The sequence below is a fragment of the Embiotoca jacksoni genome, unplaced genomic scaffold (genome assembly GCF_022577435.1).
Source record: "Embiotoca jacksoni isolate LCO1_2020_lvr unplaced genomic scaffold, fEmbJac1.0.p SCAF_18, whole genome shotgun sequence".
In the NCBI taxonomy this organism is placed as follows: Eukaryota; Metazoa; Chordata; class Actinopteri; family Embiotocidae; genus Embiotoca; species Embiotoca jacksoni.
Window position 1 is genome coordinate 1,363,947 of NW_027185318.1, and position 22,233 is coordinate 1,386,179.

Consider the following 22,233-nt stretch of genomic DNA (forward strand, 5'->3'; position numbering starts at 1 on the left):
CAGAACATCACAAGTTCAGGGGTCGGAATAAAGCTGATGAAGAGCTGGTAATTAGAGATAACTGGAGTGAATTCTGTTCCCGGCATACCTGACATGATGGACACTGATATTTTGAATTTTCTGTAATTTTGAGGAATTTCTTGGCTGTACAAAAGAGAATTGTACTAATCTCATAAGACTGTACAAATATCAAAGCAAAAAATAGACTCTCTGTAGGAGTATTGTGAACATTCAGACTATTTGAGTCATGCAATATGAGATTAGTCAAATTAGGTTTACTGTAAACTTGAATCTCAAACTTTAATGTCAATATCTAAACCATTAATTTGCAATATTTTGCTGAGCTGAATAAAAATTGTCTGCTTTTCATTCAAACAACAAAAGTTATGTAACAACTCCTCCACGACTGAAGAATAGAAAATGCCAAGCAATGCTATCATACTGTAAATCTGTTGGACCATCAGACAGCAGAAACCTTCACCGGCCACAAAGTCTAAATGTCACGAGGTTTAGAGCATCTCTGGGGTAACGGAGCTGACGTGGCCCATCACAGATGTTTTGAGGAAGTGGGTGCGCACTTTATAAAGTCAGGGATCTGACGAAGTAAAGATTCTGCTGACTTGGTACCGACAGGAGGAAATCAGAGCCGAAATGATTTATTACTAACACCATGTTCTGAACAGGAATAAATTGTATAGTACATTGCTTCAAACATGAAGAGACCTTTGTTGAGATGTTCTCTATCACGCCAGTAGTTATACCATCAAGTGCCGGGGGGGCCAAGAAGTTCAGGGAACCCCTTTCTCTTTGAAGTTTTGCACTGAATTTTTTATAAATAAAATTTCTATCAAAAATTTAAATCTGGTGAATGAACAAAGATAAACAATATGTACAAATTTGGTTCAAGACAATTTCCCCAAATCAGCAGTATTTTATCATACTGCTGCCACACACATTAAAAAGAAAGCAGAGATTACACAGTTTGAATATTTAATGTTGAGATATTAATGGGTGTTGCGCTTTTGTCTCAGAACAAAACTTAAATCACAGACCTTGTTTTCTGCATGAATCTAGAATCCCTTGGTAAAAATGCATTAACAATGTGGCGTGGGAGTCACAGATCCGATGCAAATGTTCACTCCATATTAGAGTTTTCTCAACATTGAAACCCTGAAACAGTCCTTTTAAAGCATAACGCTTTCTGCCTGTTCAGATTATAGTGTCAAAACAGCTCTCTCATTTTTTTACCCAGCATTTCTGTTCATATGCACACAAATCAGATGGTCCTCAGTATTGTTTTCATGACTATAGGTACACATGAACATAATAAGGGGCCGACGTAACGGAAGAAAATCTCCAACACAAAGTGGGGAATTTACACATCAGATAGGATCTCATGGCTATAAAAACCTGCAGCAACAGTTTCTGAGACTGGAAGACGCCTCTCAGTCTGATGTTCCTTTCATTTCAGGAATCGAGTGATGAATAGGACTGAACAGGCAAAGGCCGTTTATTATTTCAGACCTCATTATGAAAGTATGACAGGGTTGGTCTCCATCACAAGTTGTTCTCCATCATCTCAACCAAAAGCCCTGAACTGGTGTTGATGCCTGGTTTAATGAGTCTGATAAGGACATCTAGTGGATCGAGGCTGAACTGCAATAACCAGTGTTGTCTGCATGCTCATACAGAGCACACGCATATTGTATGTTTCCTTGTGCGTATCACACGTGTTTGTCTTTATTATCCAACTGTCTGGATCACTAGTTAAACTCACGATAGTGATCAAGTCGATATGTTCTTTGTTGTGATTGCTTTCGGCTGTCCGTCCCGTAGGACCCCAGTGCCATGCCACGACCCACCTCTCAGGACCTGGCTGGGTTCTGGGACCTGCTGCAGCTCTCCATCGACGACGTCACCGTAAAGTTTGACCAACTGCAGCACATCAAGAACAACAACTGGCGGCCCGTTGATAGCCCAGAGAAAAAGGTGAGGAGACCTCTGAGTACTCTCAGAGAGCCTCAAGATGTTTTCTATCAGAAAACCTGAAATACCGAAACTGTTTAAGTGCTTGAAACGGGCAAAAAAAAAAAAAAAAAGCTTCCCTGAAGGACTGTACTCTCTCTCTTAATGAATCTCTCTTCTTCCTGAAGCCACCAGCTCCCGTACCAAAGAAGACAGTTCGACAGAGGAGTGCAGTGACGAGGGAGAAATCCCTGGACCTCCCGGACCGGCACCGTCTGGAGGCCCGTCGACGGCTCATGGCAGCCAAGCGAGCAGCCTCCTTCCGGCAGAACTCAGCCTCAGAGCGAGCGGACAGCATCGAGATCTATATTCCAGAGGCTCAGACGAGACTTTGAGAAGATCGGGTCAGGGGCCGACACGTCTCCCTGCTCCAGCGTTCAAACTTTAAAACTAGCCTTTTTTCTAGACTGCTACTCTCTACTCTTCCTTTATCCATCTGTTGTCTGATCTCGATAGCCATCCTCAGTGCGCATCGCCAACACCATTGGACTGCAGGATGTGCCTAGGCTCTTCTCCCATTGCCAGATTAAGTGTTAGCAAAAGTGTGTCTGACATGGGTTGGTTGGGATTTTCCTTGGTTCGCTGGGGATCGTGGTACCTTCGTGGTACCTTCGTGGTACCTGGCCTACAAGCTCTCTCATCCAATGTCCTGGATGGGTACGTCTGTAGTTTTTCAGCATTTGCAAAGTGCCATTTAAAAAGTGCAGCTTTGAAAACCCACCAGCAACCAGGCCTTTGAGCTAAAAAAAAAAAAAAAAAAAAAAGAGTAAATGAGAGAAACTATATTTATTTCAAGTTGTTAAAAAATGGTTAAAGTTAGTAACCCTTCAGTATTTTTCAATAACTTAAGATTGCATTAATGAATATGTTTGTTTCTGTGTTCATTTTGGGGTAAATGTTAATTACAAGTTAAATAACACTAAATTGTTGTAAGTTCAAAACTCTGAAAAGTGCCGATGCTTGAAATACCTCAACTATGTGCATGTGGCACTGGTCACCCATTCAAGGTTATTCAGGCAGCCCTTGATAAGCTCTGGACTGGTCAGTGTTGAAAATGCAGCTTTCTACCCAATCTGGTTGTAGTCAAACATTCTTCACGGCCTGGATTGGTGGAAGAATGACATCCGTCAGCTCATCAACATGCACATGTCCAACAACTTTCTTCATATATCTCATGTTCCTGTTGCCAACTTTTAGATATTGACATTTACTTGAAGCTGAAAACATGCAAGTCTTGTGCCAACATTTCCATCACGTCAATGCAGTAGAAAAAAAAACTATGAAGGTTTGTGTAACTCCTTAGATCAAAATGTGTAGACAAATGCACTTATGCACTTATTACAATTCTCTCTATTTCCAAGGGAAATGTACATCCCCAAGTTCACAATAGTACTGTTGTATTTTTGAATTGTGAGTGGGAAGAATATTCACCATGTTTTGTTTTTTTCCTTCTTATCAGCTGCCCTCTGTAGCTTTTGACAGATTTGGATTTGTTGTATACATGCAGTGACTTCACCACACACACACACACACACACACACACACACACACACACACACACACACACACACACACACACACACACACACACACAAAACCACGCTGCTGTGTTTTCATCTAAAATACTTCTCTCAGGCTCTTTCAAGTTGCGCCCTCAGCCACAGTTAATGAGGAGTGATGGAAAATGTAAACAAAATATCTGCATACTAGTTTCTTTAATCTGAGAAATGCTTTGTAATTTTCATATTTCTTGAAAAGTTCTGTGTCGTTGAAAGTCTCCCTAAGCAATATGATAACTAACTCCCTCGAGGAAATGATGGGAAATAATGAAACGAAATTAGGGCAGAGAGCTGCAAGCAGCAAGTCTCAAATAAGCAAAAAACGTTGCAAGTATTCCTGCTGCAAGGACGAGGAATAGGATGTTAACTGCCTGTGGCTGTGCACACCCTTGTGTGTTATGTTTGTGAGAACCTGACATAGTTATACTAAATACTGTATTTCACAGTGCTGAGATACACTTAGTGTTCAGCAACTCCATGTAAACTTCAAAACTTATCTTAGTTATAACTTCTGATTAAAAATAACCAACAACATGCAGGTTCAGTGACTGCAAGTTAGGTTACCATAATCAGACATTTCCAACTCTTTCTAAACTGCATAAATACTAAAAACTCTAAAGCACATGTTTTATTTTTGCTGAATTACAAAATCAGAATTTAAATCAGGAAGATCTGGTGCAACACAATCCTGGTCTACAATTTGAAAACTTAGATAAGAGCCTCTGGTGGAAATATAATTTGTGTCCGTGTGGGATAACTGAACAGTCAAGGTTAATTCACTGAGAGCAACAGCTAAAAGTCTCCTGCTCTTTATTATGAAACTTTGGTGCCGGTAACTTGGATGTTAGTTTCCAACATTACATTCAAATCATTGACTTAAAGACTGCAGTCTATTCCTAAAACCTTTGGATTATCAACCAACTAAATGGTGCTGCTTTTTCTTAAATCAGTACAGTTCAGGACAAATAATCAACTCCACACAACTCATCGTCCATCATCAGCACATCACTGACAAATCTATTTTTCTGACTTTTAAATGTTTGAGTGAGTAATTGTGCCAGAGTGCCTGGCTTCATGAAGGGCAGGACCAGGGAGATCAACTCTATATAGTAGCAGTGAAAACAAAGTACACTTCTCTGGATTTGAATATCTTGTGTGTGTCCTTATTTGATATATTTGTTTTTGTAGCGCAGTGCTGACGTCGTCAGAAAAGAGGGTAAATCTGGGGTCGGTCTGCATCTGACTGGGCTTGATTTCATTATTACCATCCAACTGTGGCCTGACCTGCATCTCTCCGTCACACACACCAGCTCTGTGTTGGAGCTTATTTAAGACACCGTGCCATAAAATATGATTTACTTTTCGGTTTCTTTATTGAGTACAGTTCAGTTTTTTTGAACCATTTGCGTCTCAGTTGTATTCACATGCACGAAGACGTAAAGCACAGACTGAATCCATCATGACTCCAAGTACAGACATGTTTTGCTCTGATTTGTTTTCAGCCTACTTTGCGTGACACGTTGTTTAGTTGCCAAAATTATTGTAGCAGACCTCAGACAATTAATTTCAAAGAGCTCAAATGTATTATTAGTCTGACAAATCACCAGGTAACCAAAGTCTGCTGTGACGTGTCTCAAACTCACAAAGCCATTCCTCAATTTCAGTCTGATCTTTTAAAAGCCCACGGCTACAAATTAAAAAAAATTAAAAACACACACACACACACACACACACATCGATCATTTTGCTGGCTTTTTATTGCAGATGCAGCGACCTTTAACAGTATGACAGGAGTTTGTGAAAAGCGTCAGGGTGTGTGATGCCAGGCCGTTGGCAGAGCTGAGACGTTCCCCTGCTGCTGCCTCAGTGGCAGAGACGGACTCAGCCTGACATGTGTTGGCTTCGAGGAGACGAGAGCCCCGAACTGCTGGTGTTGTGTGCTGTTGTGTAGCTGGAAGGCAGTTCTGAGAGGATCGCTGGACACTCGACTGGGTCATTTTCAGCCTGCCTTTGACTAAGCAAAGTAGCTTATGTAAGATTTTGGGTCCTTGGTGAGATCAAACAAACAGCCTCCAAGACCCCTTCAAAGCTTGTGTTGATAAATGTATTGCTGAATAGTGGCCTACACTGTAGAGCACAAGCATCAGCACTACGTGCATTTGCCTCTGTCAGTCTCCGCCGAGCTAATTTCTCTGAAGGCTGTCGCTGAAACGTCAGAGAACTTTCTCTCTTTTGCACACTGAGCAGGGCTGTGAGAAAATGTGGTGCATCCACCACCTGGGATCAGTTTAAAGCATATCTCTCGCTCCGAGAAGCATTCACATTACTGCAATGAGAATGTGTTTTTTTCTAGTCACAGCAGGAACACATCATTTCCATTAACAAAGTGAGATGGGTGCCAGAAGTCATCTGAGATGGTGGAAAATCTTCAGAATGATTCCTGCAAAAGAGACACAAGTGTGAGTAGATTTACGGCTACGGTTGGAGTAAGAACCGCGTTTGCAGACATCACCATTACCCTCCTGGGGAACAAAAAAAAATACCTTGGTACTCCTGAGAGTCTCTCAGCCACTGAGCGGATCCTCACTGCTGTAAAAGCTCGGTCCAGTTTGTCTCTCAGTGAAAATCGTTTCCCATTTAGGACATTTTTTCCCCCACTTTTTCACTCGTTTTTGTCCAAAAGGTTATGAAAAACAATTTCTTTAAAAGCGCCCAAGTTTTCCTCTTACAAACTGATCCTGTATTTCCTCACAGCTTGTTTTAGTTTCTATTCTTTCCTGGATTGCTTTGGTTGGTGTGGTGTGCATGTGATGCTGTGAGCGTTGGAGGACTCTTCACTGGAGAATGCATCCTTAGTGATTTTTGTTTTTTTAGGTGACTCACCAAGACCTTGTGAAAACCCCAGGGATGGAAAATTGTTTCATATTTATTGTCATGAGGGCAGCAATTAACTACAAGTGCCATGTTTTTGACTTATCCAGCATACTGTAAAATTATGACTGCACAGCCACATATCTTCCGTCTATTTTATGTAATCAAACCATTTCTTTCATGGCTAATCTTTTCCCATTTCCAGTCATTTCAGCTTGTATCTAAACATTCTGTGGCCTCACTTCTGGTACGACTGTCTAATCGCTTTTAACTCTAGAACCCACGATGTGAAATATTTCAAGGGACTTTTTCGTCATCATGCCGTGGAAAGAGCATCAGACTCACTGAGATATCGACTGGTACAACACTTCCTTGAACTTGGAATGTGAAACAACTCTATAATTACTAGTTCAAATTAAAAAAAAGTAGTTGTTTAGCTAAAACTATTTTCATCTCTTGTATATCATATCTATAGTGAGGATGAATATAATGCCAAATATTCATTATTTGTAAAGAAATATATATATAGATATATAAATATATAATATATGCCTCATTGAAACAACTATTTTCAGCTCTTGCCCATGTTTTGTTGTCATTTTTACTTTGTTATGGTTGTTTTATAAGCTGATATGATGGCATGCGAAACACAGATTCTGAATGTAGGCTTATTTATTATTTTTTTGTTCAGAATTATGACCCTGTCACACACATGTACATGTGTTATGTTTTTTTTTTTTTTAAAGTTGATCACTTTCTCAATGTGCGTTATTTCAGTGGGAGTTTCTGTATCACTGAGTTATTTTTGTGTTATTTGAGTAGTTTGCAACAACATATGCATTTCCCTTCATTCTTTCAGAGCTATTGAAAGATTTTGCCTCTTTGAGTAGTTTGATCATTGCTTAAGTCATCTGATGTAAATAATTCTGCAATTAAATTTTTGGAGAAAAAGTTTGGACAAGTTTGTCTGTCTGGCTGTTTACTTTGAAAAGTCTGAATGTAAAGTTAATAACATACTCTCTGCTACTGTGCTAATAATAGTAAGCATATTCATAGTAGGAATGTCATACTGTCAGACATTAAACTATATTATATCTACCAAAAAAACAACAGCTTGTCGTGACAGCAGCAGTATTTCCGGTGGTTGAAAGGAAGCTCGATGAATTTATCAAAATGTTCTTGACATTTCCTGCATCTTATATCTGTATGCAGTCCAAAATAGAAGTGAGATAAAGATGAAGTGTCGCTCTGAGTCCTCCGTCAAAGAAATCGCTGCATTTATTTTTCACTGTTCTTGGTAAAGTGTGTCTGGAAGGTCACCAATGACTTCTCATTTATATCATATGATGATGATAGAATATTTCAGATATAGAAACCAAAAGGAATCAGTGCATGTCATCTAATCCTTGAATACTATTCCTTTAAACAGACGGAAATAATGACTTTATAAATCACTTATCATATAATATCCAGCTTTTAGGATGACAGCACAACAGTATGATCCGCATCTTAACATTATGTTTGTCCAAGAGGAAGTCTAAGAACAGACGCAGAGCAGAAAACATGAGCTGAATAGCACCATCGCTGCAGGTGAAGACGTGTTGCATGAAGTTGGATGTGAGCATATGCATCACAGCAATGACAAAACAACAGCTGGTTTCATGCACTTTAAGCTGGTTCTGTTGGCAGCATTACCAACACTTCCACTTCTGCAGGTTGTGATGGTGTTTGCAAAATATACTAATTGCTACAATACATTAGGACGCTTTCAAAAGTCAGATTATCAAATAACAAATGATTAAAAATCTTGAAGTTAGGTTGAAGACAAATAAAAAAAGTTCACAAGTCAACTTAAACGTCTTGTTGTCACTTACAATCTGAAATATACAGTGCACGGTCGCCCCCTGCTGGACGCAGACAGAAATGCATGGGTTGTTCAACTGATAAATTAGTTGGATTTCTCAGTGCACAGAAAACCTTCACAATACACAAGCCAGATTATTTCATGATGTTTTGGGAGGTGACTCAGGAAATCCTTTTACAGAAAGAAACTGTTCACACAAACATTCAGGTAGGCTGCTTGAAAAACATCTGAGTCTGACCCGCAGCTCAAATTAAAAACACATTCATTTGTATGCAAATGTATTTTTAGATTTTAGTTTTCATGGGTTTGCAGAGTTTTGTGTATTGTGTGTTTGTTCTGCAGCATTATTCATTGTTTTCAGACGGAGTCCGCTGCAGCTAAACGAGGACATTTTTACACAGAAAGAAAACCAATAGGATTGTGTCTCCGAGCGCGTTGACCAATGGGATGTCCGGAAGTTAGAAGAAGGCGTGACTTCCTGTTTGGATGTCACATGACCAAAATTGAAGTCGTGTGACGTGAGCTGTGAAAACAGAAAACGGTGGTGAACATTTGAGACCGGAGGTTTTTATTCAGAAGATGTGAAGTTATCGAGTTTAAGGTGAGTCAAGTGTTTCAGACTGGACGTTTTATGAGCTGCTGTTTGTGTTGTGGAGGTTAAAACTGTCATCGTAGTCCAGATAGATAGGTAGGGAGATAGATAATACATATATAATAGATAGATAGGTAGATATATATATATATATATATATAGATATATAGGTAGATAGATAGATATATAATAGATATATAATAGATAGATAGGTAGGTGGGTAGATAGGTACTTTATTAATCCTGTAAGAGGATGTTTTGATGATAAGAGTTTTGCTTGGAGGGTGAAACTGTAACTACAGTTCATGTTGGGCTCAGTTACAGCCACCAGTTTTTATAAGACTCGCTGGTTCCTGTTAAATAACTTTTACTGATTCAAGTTCAACATGGACAGAATTAGACCTGTTGTTTCGGGGTTCCTGTCACCTTACTGTCTGTCTTTTCTTCAGCAGATTTAACTTGTTTTGCAGGTGACCCGTAACAGTATGCAAGTACCAGCTGCAGCGCGTAGCCCCCCCCTCAGGTGAGCCCCCCCCTCAGGTGAGCCCCCCCCTCAGGTGAGCCCCACCCCACCCCACCCCAGCACCATGACCTCCGAGCAGCAGAGCAGTCCTCCACTGCAGCCCAGTGCCGACTACTTCTCGTGGGACTATCGCCTCCAGATTATCGGCCTGGGATTTGCCTTCTACGCGGCGATCTTCGTCCTATCCCACCTCCTGTCTGCGGCTCTGTGCGCCACCTACAGGTCCCTGCCAGGTAAGGAGAAGGTGTTCTGGAACCTGGCAGCCACGCGAGGAGCGTTCGGCATCCAGAGCACCGCAGCTGGCCTCCGAGCCCTGACCGAGGACTCCGCATTGAGCAGGGACCGAGTGAGGGGCCAAGAAGACTGGTCGTGGTTCAACGTCCTCACCGCCACGGGGTTTTTTGTGCTCGAGAACGTCGCCCTCCACTCCTCCAGTGTGGCGTTCGGGTCGTTCGACCTCCCGCTGGCGACGCACCATTTCTTCGCCCTGTCGGGGTATGCGGGGGCGGTGGTGTGGGACTCTGCGGGCCACTTCCTGCCCATGGTCACGCTCATGCTGGAGATGAGCACGCCCTTCACCTGTATATCCTGGATGCTGCTGAAGGTAGGAACCTCTCAGTGTCTGAGATCAGTCATCACATCGCTCCGTACATGTGCTCCAGATGGGCCGAACCTTTCCTTCGGTTCCAGTCATCTTAGTAGCTCCACATGTTGTTGTCGTCTCGATCACTGGAAGTGTTGTCAAGTTTCACTTCCTCTCAGGTTAATCTTTTGTCAACAGATCAAATTGAGTGTTCTTAGAAAGAGGAAGTTCTAAATAAAGAAAAGAACTGAGACACACAAACTCTCTGTTCCTCCTACAGATTGGTGACATGAATGTGACTCCATCTTTCTCCTTTCTCGACAGGCTGGCTGGTCTCGCACTTTCTTCTGGAGAGCCAACCAGTGGGTGATGATCCACATGTTCCACTGTCGCATGGTGCTCACCTACTACATGTGGTGGGTGACCGTGAGCCACTGGGGGGAGCTCAGCGCCCACGTAGCGCTGCCCCAACGCCTGCTCTTCTTCACCGGCCTGGCGCTGCTCACGCTGCTCATCAACCCCGTCTGGACGCACAAGAAGACCATGCAGCTGCTGACTCCGGTGGACTGGAACTTCAGTGACAAGGCGGCACCGCCGAACGGTCCCTCGAGGGGTCCGTCGGAAGTTCCCGGAAAACCTCACGCAAGCTAAGGAGAATCAAAGAAGTTGTTTCTCATTTCAATTATTCCCTTTTTTTTAGTTTTTATGTGTTGGAGTGACTTTTAGTTTCATGACGGTAAGATGGGTTTTTACGCTTTTGTTTTCTTCCACTGACACTTTTTTTTACACCATAAGTCTCTTGAGCTTTAAGAGGATTTTACTTCTATCAAAAAAGTTCATAATGCTCATCTTGTACTATTACAATATAATTTGCAGCATAGTATTCCATAAGTCTTGACTTTCAGGCAGTATTTATATTGATTTTCTTCTTCAACACTTGTGCAAGAATCACTTCACAAGTCAGATGGTGTTTCATTTCCTCACAAGTGGAAAAAAATATATATGACAGACGTTCAAACAACAAAATGCAACATCTTAAGGAGCGTGTCTCTTTGTCTGCCCTGTTTCTGGTCCGTTGCCATGGATACAGGTTCATTTGTGCTGTAAAATAATTTTCTGTGGGATCAATTCAATTCAACTTTATTTATATAGCGCTAAATCACAACACAGCAAAAACAACTTAAGAGGCTTTTCATCTCTTTACATTAGATTGAGTTTCTCATAGTTCTAGGGAGGAATACATAGAATAACTTTTACAGAAATTGCTACCTAAAATATACAAGCACAGACACAAACATGAGGAGTAAAGCCAACAAAATGATTCATCATAAAACATAAAACAGAGCAGTGTAATCAATATAAGAATCATGGTACTTAACACATTAAAGTCCTTACAGCAAGACGTTACAATATTATACAGAGAAACCAACAATTCAACAATTCCCACATAAGCTCAGATCAGAAATGAGGCAGACAGGAGAGATTGTTTCCCTTCTGAGTGGTCATTAAAGGATTAGACTCGCATGAAGACTGCAGCTCTTTGTCACTCAGCTCCACTCGGGCGTTTCTGAAAGACGTCGTTGTTCAGAGCTGATTGAGACGAGTGAAAAGTAAAAATAAGATCAAGTTGACAGAATGAGCTCCGGCAGGTTCGTCATTGGATCTGTTGGACTCCGAGTGGACCGTTAGATCAGTTCGTGAGTCTCTGGGATGTTTCTGGACTGTGAATCCTCTTTCACCGGAGAGGAAACATTTCCTCGGGGACGGTCCTCTTCACGAAGGCGTTATCGTCCCACAAGGAGATGAAACGTGATCAAACTGAAGCGATGCAGAACAACAGTTATATTTTAACTGTGATGCATTTTATGATCAGTTGAGTTTTACCGAAGTAGATGTTTTATTGGTGTGTTTGTTGCACCCAGAATTCACAAAGGGTTTTGTTTATTGTTTTCAGACACAACCGCCTCATTGTACCGAAAAACTCGGCCTGCTGTGTTGGGTTTGTGTATTATCATATATCTGGTCAAAGAACTATTTTATGTTTCTACTGTAAAAACTAAAAATAACATCGAGAACTGCACCATTCAATTATTTTATTATCCACAAATATTGGTTAATCTGTGGGTCATTTTCTCAGTTGACTGATCAGCAGGTTGGTCGTTAAAGAGCCTGAATGGTGTTCTGGAAATAATCACATTTAAGAAACTGAAAACTGACACTTTTAACATTTTTTTTCATTAAAAAGTGACTAAAAACAGCAAATCAATGATCAAATTAGACAATAGATGATCATCTAATCAATTTATCTGCTAATTGTTGAAGGTCTATTTCTGTCTGTGTTTCCTTTAACAGAATTGTACCTCTCTCTCATGAATTTGTAATAATGTCTAACAAAAAAAAAAAAAAAAAAAAAAACTACTTGATTTTATTTTTACCATGTGTATTAATCTATGAACTAATTTTGCATCTTGAAGATTTTGAGTTATCAGCATATCTTTGTTGAAGCGACTCTTTGTCTAATCAAGTAGATTGTTTTTTAATTTGATGATCTAAATAAGGAAATCTAGTATTAACAGTATTAAACATATAGATATAATTATATGTTTGTCATCTAAGAGAACATTTGATATCACCATAATATTTACTATCGAATATCTTATAGTGGATTCATACTTTTTGATGGGATTTAATGTCATGAACCAAACGATTAAGTATTTTGGGAAATGTATTAATTTGTGAACAAAATAAAATGTTTTCTCACTATTGTGTCCATCGGTTTTGTTCATATTTAGAAATCGTGGCATTGCAATATAGCATCTGCCTATAGGTGGCAGAAGAGGGTAAATATCTCAGTGTTTTCCGAGTTTGTGTCCATGATCATACACATTTTTCTCTTTAAGGTTGATTTTTCTTTCCCCCAAACAGCTCTTTTGATGGGCTGATTTTACAAATACATATAGTTCCCAAAGGCAGCTTCATTTGGACGACTATTATATATATATATTATATATATATATATTATATATATTATGATGACTTTGGTAAGTCCTTACATTTAACCCTGTAATTTATCCTTAATCTAAAAGAGTTAAATAAATGATACACGTCTGTTTGTTGTAGTGTGCCCTCTTTTTTCTTCTCAAAAACAAACAAATGGAAGCCAAAGTTTGTTGTTTAACGTGTTCATTAACACCATTTAAACATGTGTTGTCAGACAATTTACACATTTCCCCAAATCAAAGTTATCCGGAGTTTTATATATTGAAGTTTTAAGGGATAAAACACTTGATGTAACTTCTGTCCAACATCAGCTCGGGACAGCTGTTCCAAAGAGAGCCGCCTCACACGTCACGTGGGCCGCCGGAGCTCGTCTGTCCGATCTGTCCTACTGGAGAAGAGGCAGGAATCTTAATTGACGTTCGATACAACCAATCACAGCTCGCCCCAGTCCAGCCGTCGGCCAATCAACACCCGAGGAGAGGTGAAGGGTTTTACATGTATGGAGTCAGCTTGCATTGAAGAGTGGAGTTAAAGAAGGGCGAAAAGTGGATATTTGTTGATGTGTTTTAAGCAGTCGGAGTCTGAAATGTTTCAGGTTTAACACTTACACGGTTTTATTGCGAAGACATAAAGTAAATAATCTGGGAAAAAGTCATAAAATGGTGAGTTGAGGACATTTTTCTAAAGTTTTTAACAAAGTTTTGAAATATCTTTTCACGTATCTATTTTGCAAACTGTTCGTTGAGGTGAGACGGAATACTTGATAGAAATACATGTTTGATATTTGATGTGTGTTTAAAAGGGACTTAGTGTTGATCTGCTGGAGGCAGATGGCTCTAACGTGGCGCCTTGGACCACATTCACCAACCGTGTCAGATACCTGCTGGACAGTCTCCGGGCTTCTGCACATTTACCTTCATGGAAGCGTCTTAATGTGGAAACGAGGCGATGTGAGAAGGTCTGATGTCTCAACTGAACCTTCCCTGCGTTGCTCAGTTTAACATACTGACTGGAAAGATGTACAGACATATTTCACCGGAACTCGTCTGCTTCTGTTTGTCGTGAAACGCTTTGATTTGTGTTGAGCGCCTCATCATTTTCAAACATCGCTTTATTTTCTGTTTCAGAACTGATTAAACTTGATGAAACAAACACGTACATAGAAAATGTTTGAATTCCTGCAGACTTGACAGTTGCGTGAAGCCCTGAGTGGAAGTCTTCCCGAGCAGCAGCAGCAGGCAACTCCAAATCCAAGTAGTCATGCGTAGCATTCCTCAGTGAAAGCAGTGCACAGCTTCAGTCAGCTGGAAGGTCGCTCTGAACAGGTATTAAAAACCATCATTGAATGAAACGGTTTCCATCAGTAGGGCAAAAAGCCCTGAAGGAAACTGGAGCTTTGCTGAGATGGTTTCGGTACAAAGAGACTTTCATCTCCTTGTTGTCCAGTTTCCTGAATGTCAGCTTCACTCAGCCGTGAACATTCAGGGGTCACACTCACATGCATGTACACAAAGGTCTCCACTGCTAATTTGTTTAGCAAATAACCAGGGTGGCCTGGCAGCACATGTTAATGCTGGACACCCCCCCCCCCCCCACACACACACACACACACTCATTATTCCAGCAGCTTTATGTGTGACGCTGCTGTTTGCTGCATGTTTTGTTGATGTCCATGTGATTGAGATGTGTTCGTGTTTTAACATCCTATCAACATGTAAACGTGATGTTTTGCCAAACTTCAGTTTCCTCTTCTGACATCGTTCTAGTCTGTGAACACAGATGTTGTTCCGCCGGAGAAATATCAGGGTTTGCTCATTTCTAAAGTAATTGTGACGAGGCGGTTACTCTCCATGGAAATGCCTGTTTACCGTGACTGAGCTCGGGGTGCCAGAGTACACAGTGGTTGGAGCAGGGGAGCATACCGTGCATTTTTAGAAAGGCAGTAATGGAGTCGCTGTCCACCCACCACCCGGCCAACGATCCGCGGAGATAAGATGTGGATTAGCAACATAGTTCAGCAGCAGCTGTGACAGAAACGGCCTCCTGCAGGTGGATGTGAGGAATCAGGCAGCTGGGAACACCAGTACATTTAGAGCAGGAAATAACCCAAGAACATCCCAGTTACTTGATGGACTGGAGGCTCAATAGTTCACACATTCACGAGAGGCCCGAGCCCTTCATTGAGAGGCCTGTGTGTTGGCGCCGTGCTCTCTGAAGTGAGCCATTGATGACTCTGTCAACCACATTCTTAGCTGACGGAGGATGAGTAAAGCTCGGAGTCACCGTCTCCACCCTGTCGACGTCAGGGTGAAGTACTGCGATGATGAAGAGTGTTGCAGTTTCCTGTGGTCATTTATTGTAATCTGATGGAGTTGCTCTATTCATATTAAAATTCCCTCGGAGCTTAAATGCAGCCAGTCGACAAAAGCTGTTTGGAGCAGCTGCGTAGATTCACTGCTCCGAACACTAAATAGTGTTCTTCTGGTGACATGTTGGGCTCTGAAAGCTTTGGTGTGGCTCACAGGGCGGGTGGAGATCAGGAAGGAGTGACAGCCAAAGACTGCGCTGCCTCTGTTTTCCAATGGACACCACGTCTGAAATGTTATGCAGCCCGAGTCTTTCATTTCGTCCGGTGATTCCAAAGCTTTGAAGGCCTTGTCAGAACGTTTTTTAATTCAAAAGAGAATCTGTAATGTGTTCAGCATCATAATGGTGACGGATGCTCGGCGTGGACCGCGTGTCCAATAGATCACACCTCCTGAAATCAGATCTAAATCCTGCAGCCTCGTGGGCCTGATTATTGAAGTCTGCTCCCTGCTATCAGCAGCCGTTGTGTATTTTATTGTAACCGGGAGCTGATGAGGAGAACCAGACTCGGCTGCAGCTCTTCTGGGTTATTGTTCAGGTTTTTGGGGGGATCAGGAAAACATGTAAACACTGAGACATGCATGAGGAGACTTTTGTTGCTACAGGAACAGCATGAGATGTAATTACGAGGACGACTGCTTGCTTCAGTGTGATTTCTCATGATATTTTCTGTCTGCATATGATTCCAATTTCTCTTTTGCCGATCTAATCTAAAGATTCAACTTGCAGGAGCTAAAACTCTGACATGTCAAAGTTGTCTATCCGGCGCCTGCTTGTAAGTTTCCCCGCCCTGTTTGAGGTGGTGGGTGGTGGAGGGTGGAGGGTGGTGTGAGGTGTGAGGTGTGTTGTCAAGGTGGGTTGGCCCACATTCTGTATACTGTTCAAGCTGCAAGGCTGAACTTGTATGAGCCCCAATGCCTTTGAGCTGAGATTGAGGCATCAGGCATATAACAAATGGATTCACATCACTTTGTCATCATGTTGTTTGCACAACAAGGAAGAGAAGTTTGTTAGCTCAGCAGCAAACAGTGTGACGCTCATGTCAAGGATGGAGATTCGATTTCTGGATCGTTTCTGACCTTTTTTTAACTGATGAACGAGAATCGGCACAAATAACAGTAAAGATATAATAGTGAAACAGTCTTCACTTAAACAACGTTAGCATTGTTATTACTTGACTTGTGATTGTGTATCGGCTCGAGAGGGGTTCCTCTTTTCCTTTTTAGTATGCTGCAGGCCGTTGTCCTGTCCTCCCCCGAACCCCCCCACAAATACATTACAGTGCTTTGTTGAGCCTGTTCATCCACTCTTTGTTGGCCCGGGATCTTCTGTTTTCAGCTGAGGCTTGATTACTGTAATCCGGGCAGGAGGACGTACTGCCCAACAAAAGATCCACTCAGAGAGCCGCAAAGCCAAAGAAAGACCCTCCGAGCCGAGAGGAGTCTCTCCTCGCTCTCCTCGCTCTCCTCCAGCCTTTTGTTTACGACGTTCAGCTCGTGTGTGGAATTCCACTCGTCAGCAAGAGTGCTCCAGAAAACGATCAAACCCGCTGGTTTGATGTAGAATAGTTCTCCGGCGTCACGCAATTATTTCTTGACAGATCTCTGGTTGATGTAAACGGTTCGGGGTTTTTTTTTTTGGCAGATCAGGAACATTTATAAAAGGTTGTTGTTGGGTTTGAAACGAGGGAAATCACCAAAAAGATCTATGGTTTAAAAAAAAAAAAAAAATGCTTTTTTTTTTTTTTCTTTCCAATTGTCAAATGAAAATCTGTTCCGTCATCCTCGGTTCTTTTAGTATTTAGAGGATGTGTCATTCATCCATTAATGAATGAAGATATTCTTTCGGCCCATTTTAGAATTAAAAAGTCAACATAAAAATAAAAAAGTAAACCATCATAAGAAATCTGGAAAACATTTTAAGTACCATCCTTTCTGTCAACAGCAAGATGTGATTTTTTTTTTTTTTTCATGCCTGAATATAATTCACAGTTCCCAGAATTCCTCACTCTCGGACTTATGTGTGCTACATACCTGTTTGTTAAGGAGGTTGTTAGGGGAGCAAATTGTCTGCATTACATCAGCGAGCCAGATGAGATCCGACTTCATCCTTCCCAGCATGTAACGACACGCTGAGCCGAGTCTGTCATCAGCTGTGAGGATGATTTTACCTCCCTGGTGTCTTCCGCTCTGCTCGCAATCATTGCTCTCGGTAATAAAGTACCTTTCAATTACACACTGAGCAGATTAGCAGAGAGATTTTAAATTCATTATGGGGGAATATTTTTCCCCTCTTAATAAGGCCTGTAAGCTCCATAAAAGCTGCCTGCTTTTGTTGCTCCTTACAGTCATGTAGTATAGATGTAAGAAGTGCTTTGGTGAGTCTTCGTGGGGTGAGGCGGGTGTTTGTTTGGTGCACACCACATTGAAGTCACACCACCGGCGCTGCAATATGCAATTTGTGGAAAGGTGCGTTTAGTTTTCTTCCGACAGCAAGTAAGTTGACAAAAATCTTAGTAATTACAGGAGAGAAAAGGAATGAGAGGAATCTGTAGCTTGATCTCGAAGCATGCTGATTTAATGCATCTTACAAATCAGCAAGAACGTAAGAAAATGCGTCAGTCGAGAAAAGGGATGTTTTTACTGGTGTACTTTTCCTCTTCTGTGCCGCTGCGTCAAAAAGAGCACTCTTGAATGTTCTTCTCTTTCCATCTTCCTTTGTTCCATCCTTCGCTCCTTCCTTCCTTTTTCCTGCTGTCCTAAACCTCTAACAAAGCATTTGAAGGCCCTTTGAAGCTCCTGTCAGGGAACGCTGCTGGTTCTCACCCAGAAATCAGAAATGTGCCGGCCAATTTACAACCATGCGTTTCATCTAGATACCTGTTGCATACTCGTGTGTGTGTGTGTGTGTGTGTGTGTGTGTGTGTGTGTGTGTGTATATATACACACACACACACACACACACAGATGGCTTCATTGTTAGTTGTAATATATCATGCTGGAGCTGCTCCTGTCGGTCTGCTTGGATTCCTTTGTATTGTGAAGGCCAATATCTCCTCAGGCTACGTAAACTCTACCTGGCTGCGCTGGTGTTATCTGTCGGTGGCAGCAGACACTGTATGTCCACATCCTCCGTTCTGGCCTTGTGCCATGTGAATAGCACGGAGGACAAAGATGCAGAATATTTCACATTATTTGGAGACAAAACAAGCTTTGACACCCAGAATGAGTTATCTGGTTTGTTTGCTGCACAACTGTGGTGTAGATTTGCGAGTCAGAAGTAGACTGTTGTTTGAATAGAATATAGGACATGCATACCACAACAATGGCTGCTTTATGCTTCAGCATGATGTCATGACTCTGTCGTCTGCCCTTGTAGATATTAGCAAGCTGAGGAGGCCTGCAAAACGTTTTGTTTTTTTTAGAGCCATTTGACAGAAGCTGTCTCCTCTGGATGTGAATTGAACATCAGCAAACAACGCCTGTGTTGCGGAGGAATGTGATGTCTCTCGTGCTTGTGCAGGTCCGAAGGTCCGTCCTGCCTCGGCATGCTGACGGTGTTTCCCCGGGCTAAAATGTGTTCTTGCTGTTAGGACGAGATGTCACGCTGACCCGGTGGAGGTGCTTTAGCTGCGGCCAGTTGTCTCGTCTCTGTTGGATGTCGGATCCACACGTGTGAACGCGCTGCACATTCAGTTTATTGTGAGAAAGTAGTCGGTGTCTCTGCAGGGTGCAATCTGTCCATCTGTCCATCTGTCCATTACAATGGTAACCAAGCCTGTTTATAGCCGTGACATCACACACGCCCGCGATTAGCATACGCCCGCGTCGTGCGCTCTAAAACGCGTGCTCGTGTCAACAGTCCCGAGGAGCTTCTTTTTGTTTTCATTCATTCCTCCGTTTGTTTGAATTAGTTTTGGTTCAGATTCTGATGTTGACACAAAAGGTACCAGACTGGGATCACATTGATGAACACAGAATAACAAGTGTGTTTGTGGAGTGAACAGCTTTCACACGCTGAGCCAGAAACCACCAACACTTCCTCCCTAAATGAATCTGGAAATACTGCGTTTGCTTTTGTTTTTTTTACATTTGTCCTTTTCCTTCAGGAATGTGTGTTGGTGTAGTCGATCCCTTGGATGCTGCTGTCTGAAGAGCTTGTGCAGGAGAAGAGCAGCGAGCATGGACCTGGAAGACTTTCCTCCCCCGCCGCCTGAAAGTAAAGTCAACAAAACTCTGTCATTCATATCTGATGTGCACGTTTGCCTCGAACCGAGAGCGTGGTGTTAATAACGCCAAGGTCGCGGGTTCGATCCCCGTACGTGACTTTTAACAGGTTGCAGACAAAATACCAAATTGATGGTTCTCGTAATTGATCAGTGGATTTGGACTGTCAATGTTAGAGGTCAATTAAAGAAATGCTGATTACGTTGTTTCTGGATTATTGTAGAGCAAATAATTGATCAATTCATAGTTGGCGCATATATCGATATTAAAATGCAGCTCACCTGATGTTGAAACTTTATACAGTTCACAATTGACTTTTAAAGTCCCAACAGACTCGATAGGAGAATGTGAGACAGAAACTTCACTTAAACAAAATGAGGCAACGTCGCTTTAAATCCAGACAACTTTGTGTGACGTAACCGTTCTCTCACGCGTGTTAGGTTTTTGTTTTGGGAGATTTCAGCGTCATGTCGGTCGAATCACCTGCCAGCTTCTGCAGGTCATCTCATGTTCTGATCATTTCCCAGAAGGCGGCTGAAGCTTCGGCCGTACGAGTAAACAATACAGATTCCTTTCCTCCGCTGAGGAGTGTGTGTGGGTCGAGGAACGAGGGCGTGAGGAGGGTGAAATGTGCTGCGCTACTGTGACAGACAATGTGCCTCAGTATTATGCTGAATACTGCTGCACACACACACACACACACACACACAAACACACACACACACACACACACACAAACACACACACACACACACACACACACACACACACACACACACACACACACACACACACACACAGAGAGAGAGAGCCTCCGGGAAGAGACGACACAGGCCAGAGAAATGCTTCGTCTCCAGCTGGCCAGTCGCTTGCTTTGTTGCCACGGCGATGCAGGAGTGGATCGTAACCCAGTGACTCATGTGAGCTGGCCGGGTGGAGATAGGTCCTCAGAACAGAATCCATATTGTTATTATGAATTGACAATGGGTACCTCCGCTCGACTGCGTGTCACACTTGCATGTTGGAGTGTATTTCCGCACGATCGGGTTCTTCACATTCTTACAAAACTAAAAAGGCCGAGAGAAATCCTCCGAAGGGAAGATATCGGTTTAAGATTTGCGCGTACGAGCGGATGAGAAAAGGCTCGAGAGGCGACCGCATTGTCACATGAGTGTTTGTGTGTTTGTGTTGTTACACGTGTGGGTTTTCACTGGAAGGTCAACGACCAGCGCAGCCTGTAATTAAGCTGCAGGCACGCATGCTCATACATCAACTATCAATGACCTCCTCCAGCCATCGCTGCAGATGCACTATTGAATGGTCAGCTGTGACCGCTGGCTGTGTGGCTAAATCCAGTCAAAGCAAGTGATTCACATTGACACCACGGCGAGCGATCAGGGTTCATATCGGGGTACTTTCTAGCGAGTGAATATGCGTCCGACTGTCCTGATATTCCATGGATTATTAGCCAGCTGTGCATGCCTCATCACGCAGATGGAAAAACACAGATAGCATCTCTGTTTCCAGGTTTGCTCTTTGCGGCGCTCTTTTCTTGCAGCTTCAGACGGACGTGAGGTCACAGCGTTGACCTGGAACATTAGTCACGGACGGGTTCTCCCACTGACGAGGTTAAACGATTACCTGTCGAAGCCTGCGGGAATCTCAGCGGTGATTTAGAGCTGTGTGCGTTGCTGGGAGGCGCTTCAAAGTCAGCGAGGTCGCTTCAGGGGTTTCTTTGGGTTTAGATTTCCCTGGTCAGTACGAGTGGACCGCACACGCCTGCAGCTGTAACACATGTTCCAGCAGTGAATGTGGTTCATTTTATGGTAATTGCTTGAAAAGCTGAAGTTGAAATGACCAAAGAATGCCGGAGTTTAGGAAGTTGGGCAACAAGGATGTTGGAGATGAAGCATAATAGAAAAGTGACAAAAGGAGTTTACAGAGATTAAACACCGCGGGGGTCCGGGAGAGGTCAAAAAGCCCAAATCCAGGATGGAACCAGGCACCTTTAGATCTTCAGTCCAACGCTGAGGAACGAACATCAGTAAAAGAGGGGAAAGAAGGAGGCCAGAAGCCAGTTTCAAGTTGACGGCACGTGTTTATAGCTCGTTTCATGACATAAAATCCATTCGGGCAGATGGGACACCTGACTGGAAATGAAATTATGCAAACGTGGAATTTGCTGTTTTCTTTAGGAACACTGTTGTTCAGGAAATGAGAGAGATTAAGATAAAACTTCAGACTGGAAGTTAAAACTGTGAATACTGATGAAAGTGCTCAGGAAGAATCTGCAGTATTTGTGGACAACAACTGTGACAAAGACAGAATGTCTCTGAGAAGTTTAGGCTTCAGATAAAAGGTTGACTTTCTTTTTAAAGATCATCAAAACTCAGAAGACCTGAAAGCTTGAATGTCGTGAATAAGAGTTCAACTCAGGTTTTGTGAAACCTGTTTGAATTATTACGGAATATTTTCAACCAAATTTAATTCAGGTTGATATTTTTGAATATTTAAGTCTTTTTTTTTTTCTCTCAATGAATGAAACTCTAAATACTGATTTTACACATCTCAGGACCAAAACATTAAGACAGCAAAACAATTTTAGTCTCAGCATTCCTCATCCT

At 42.2% G+C, this 22,233-nt stretch overlaps 3 protein-coding genes across 13 annotated transcripts in view; all 3 read left to right on the forward strand.

The window, feature by feature from the left end:
• The window catches only part of dlgap2a (discs, large (Drosophila) homolog-associated protein 2a), a 137,047-nt gene extending 129,643 nt beyond the window's left edge, over positions 1 to 7,404 (forward strand). For all 6 annotated transcript variants that reach the window (XM_069151914.1, XM_069151915.1, XM_069151916.1 and 3 more), the window contains 2 exons: positions 1,837 to 1,989; positions 2,154 to 7,404. In XM_069151914.1, the coding sequence (XP_069008015.1) occupies positions 1,837 to 1,989; positions 2,154 to 2,360 (360 nt within the window). In that variant the 3' untranslated portion in view covers positions 2,361 to 7,404. The remainder of the gene's footprint in view (positions 1 to 1,836; positions 1,990 to 2,153) is intronic.
• A 1,435-nt stretch (positions 7,405 to 8,839) lies between these two features.
• Positions 8,840 to 12,779, forward strand: cln8 (CLN8 transmembrane ER and ERGIC protein). Of its 3 annotated transcripts, none has more exons than XM_069151924.1 (3): positions 8,840 to 8,920; positions 9,360 to 10,037; positions 10,341 to 12,779. In XM_069151924.1, the coding sequence occupies exons 2-3, from the start codon at positions 9,498 to 9,500 to the stop codon at positions 10,665 to 10,667; spliced, it is 867 nt and encodes a 288-aa protein (XP_069008025.1). In that variant the 5' UTR covers positions 8,840 to 8,920; positions 9,360 to 9,497; the 3' UTR covers positions 10,668 to 12,779. The 3 variants fall into 3 exon arrangements, with proteins under 3 accessions (XP_069008025.1, XP_069008024.1, XP_069008023.1); XM_069151923.1 differs by having other exon boundaries at positions 9,363 to 10,037; XM_069151922.1 differs by having other exon boundaries at positions 8,843 to 8,920; positions 9,381 to 10,037.
• A 745-nt stretch (positions 12,780 to 13,524) lies between these two features.
• Positions 13,525 to 22,233, forward strand: part of arhgef10 (Rho guanine nucleotide exchange factor (GEF) 10) — a 43,249-nt gene continuing 34,540 nt past the window's right edge. For all 4 annotated transcript variants that reach the window (XM_069151925.1, XM_069151926.1, XM_069151927.1 and 1 more), the window contains exons 1-2: positions 13,525 to 13,678; positions 19,492 to 19,601. In XM_069151925.1, coding sequence (XP_069008026.1) covers positions 19,565 to 19,601 — 37 coding nt within the window. In that variant the 5' untranslated portion in view covers positions 13,525 to 13,678; positions 19,492 to 19,564. The remainder of the gene's footprint in view (positions 13,679 to 19,491; positions 19,602 to 22,233) is intronic.

Bases quoted from the DNA above. Each gene is read 5' to 3' on its own strand.
- cln8 (XM_069151924.1), top strand. From the start codon at position 9,498: ATGACCTCCGAGCAGCAGAGCAGTCCTCCACTGCAGCCCAGTGCCGAC. The intron at 10,038-10,340 runs GTAGGAACCTCT...CTTTCTCGACAG, and splicing joins TATCCTGGATGCTGCTGAAG to GCTGGCTGGTCTCGCACTTT.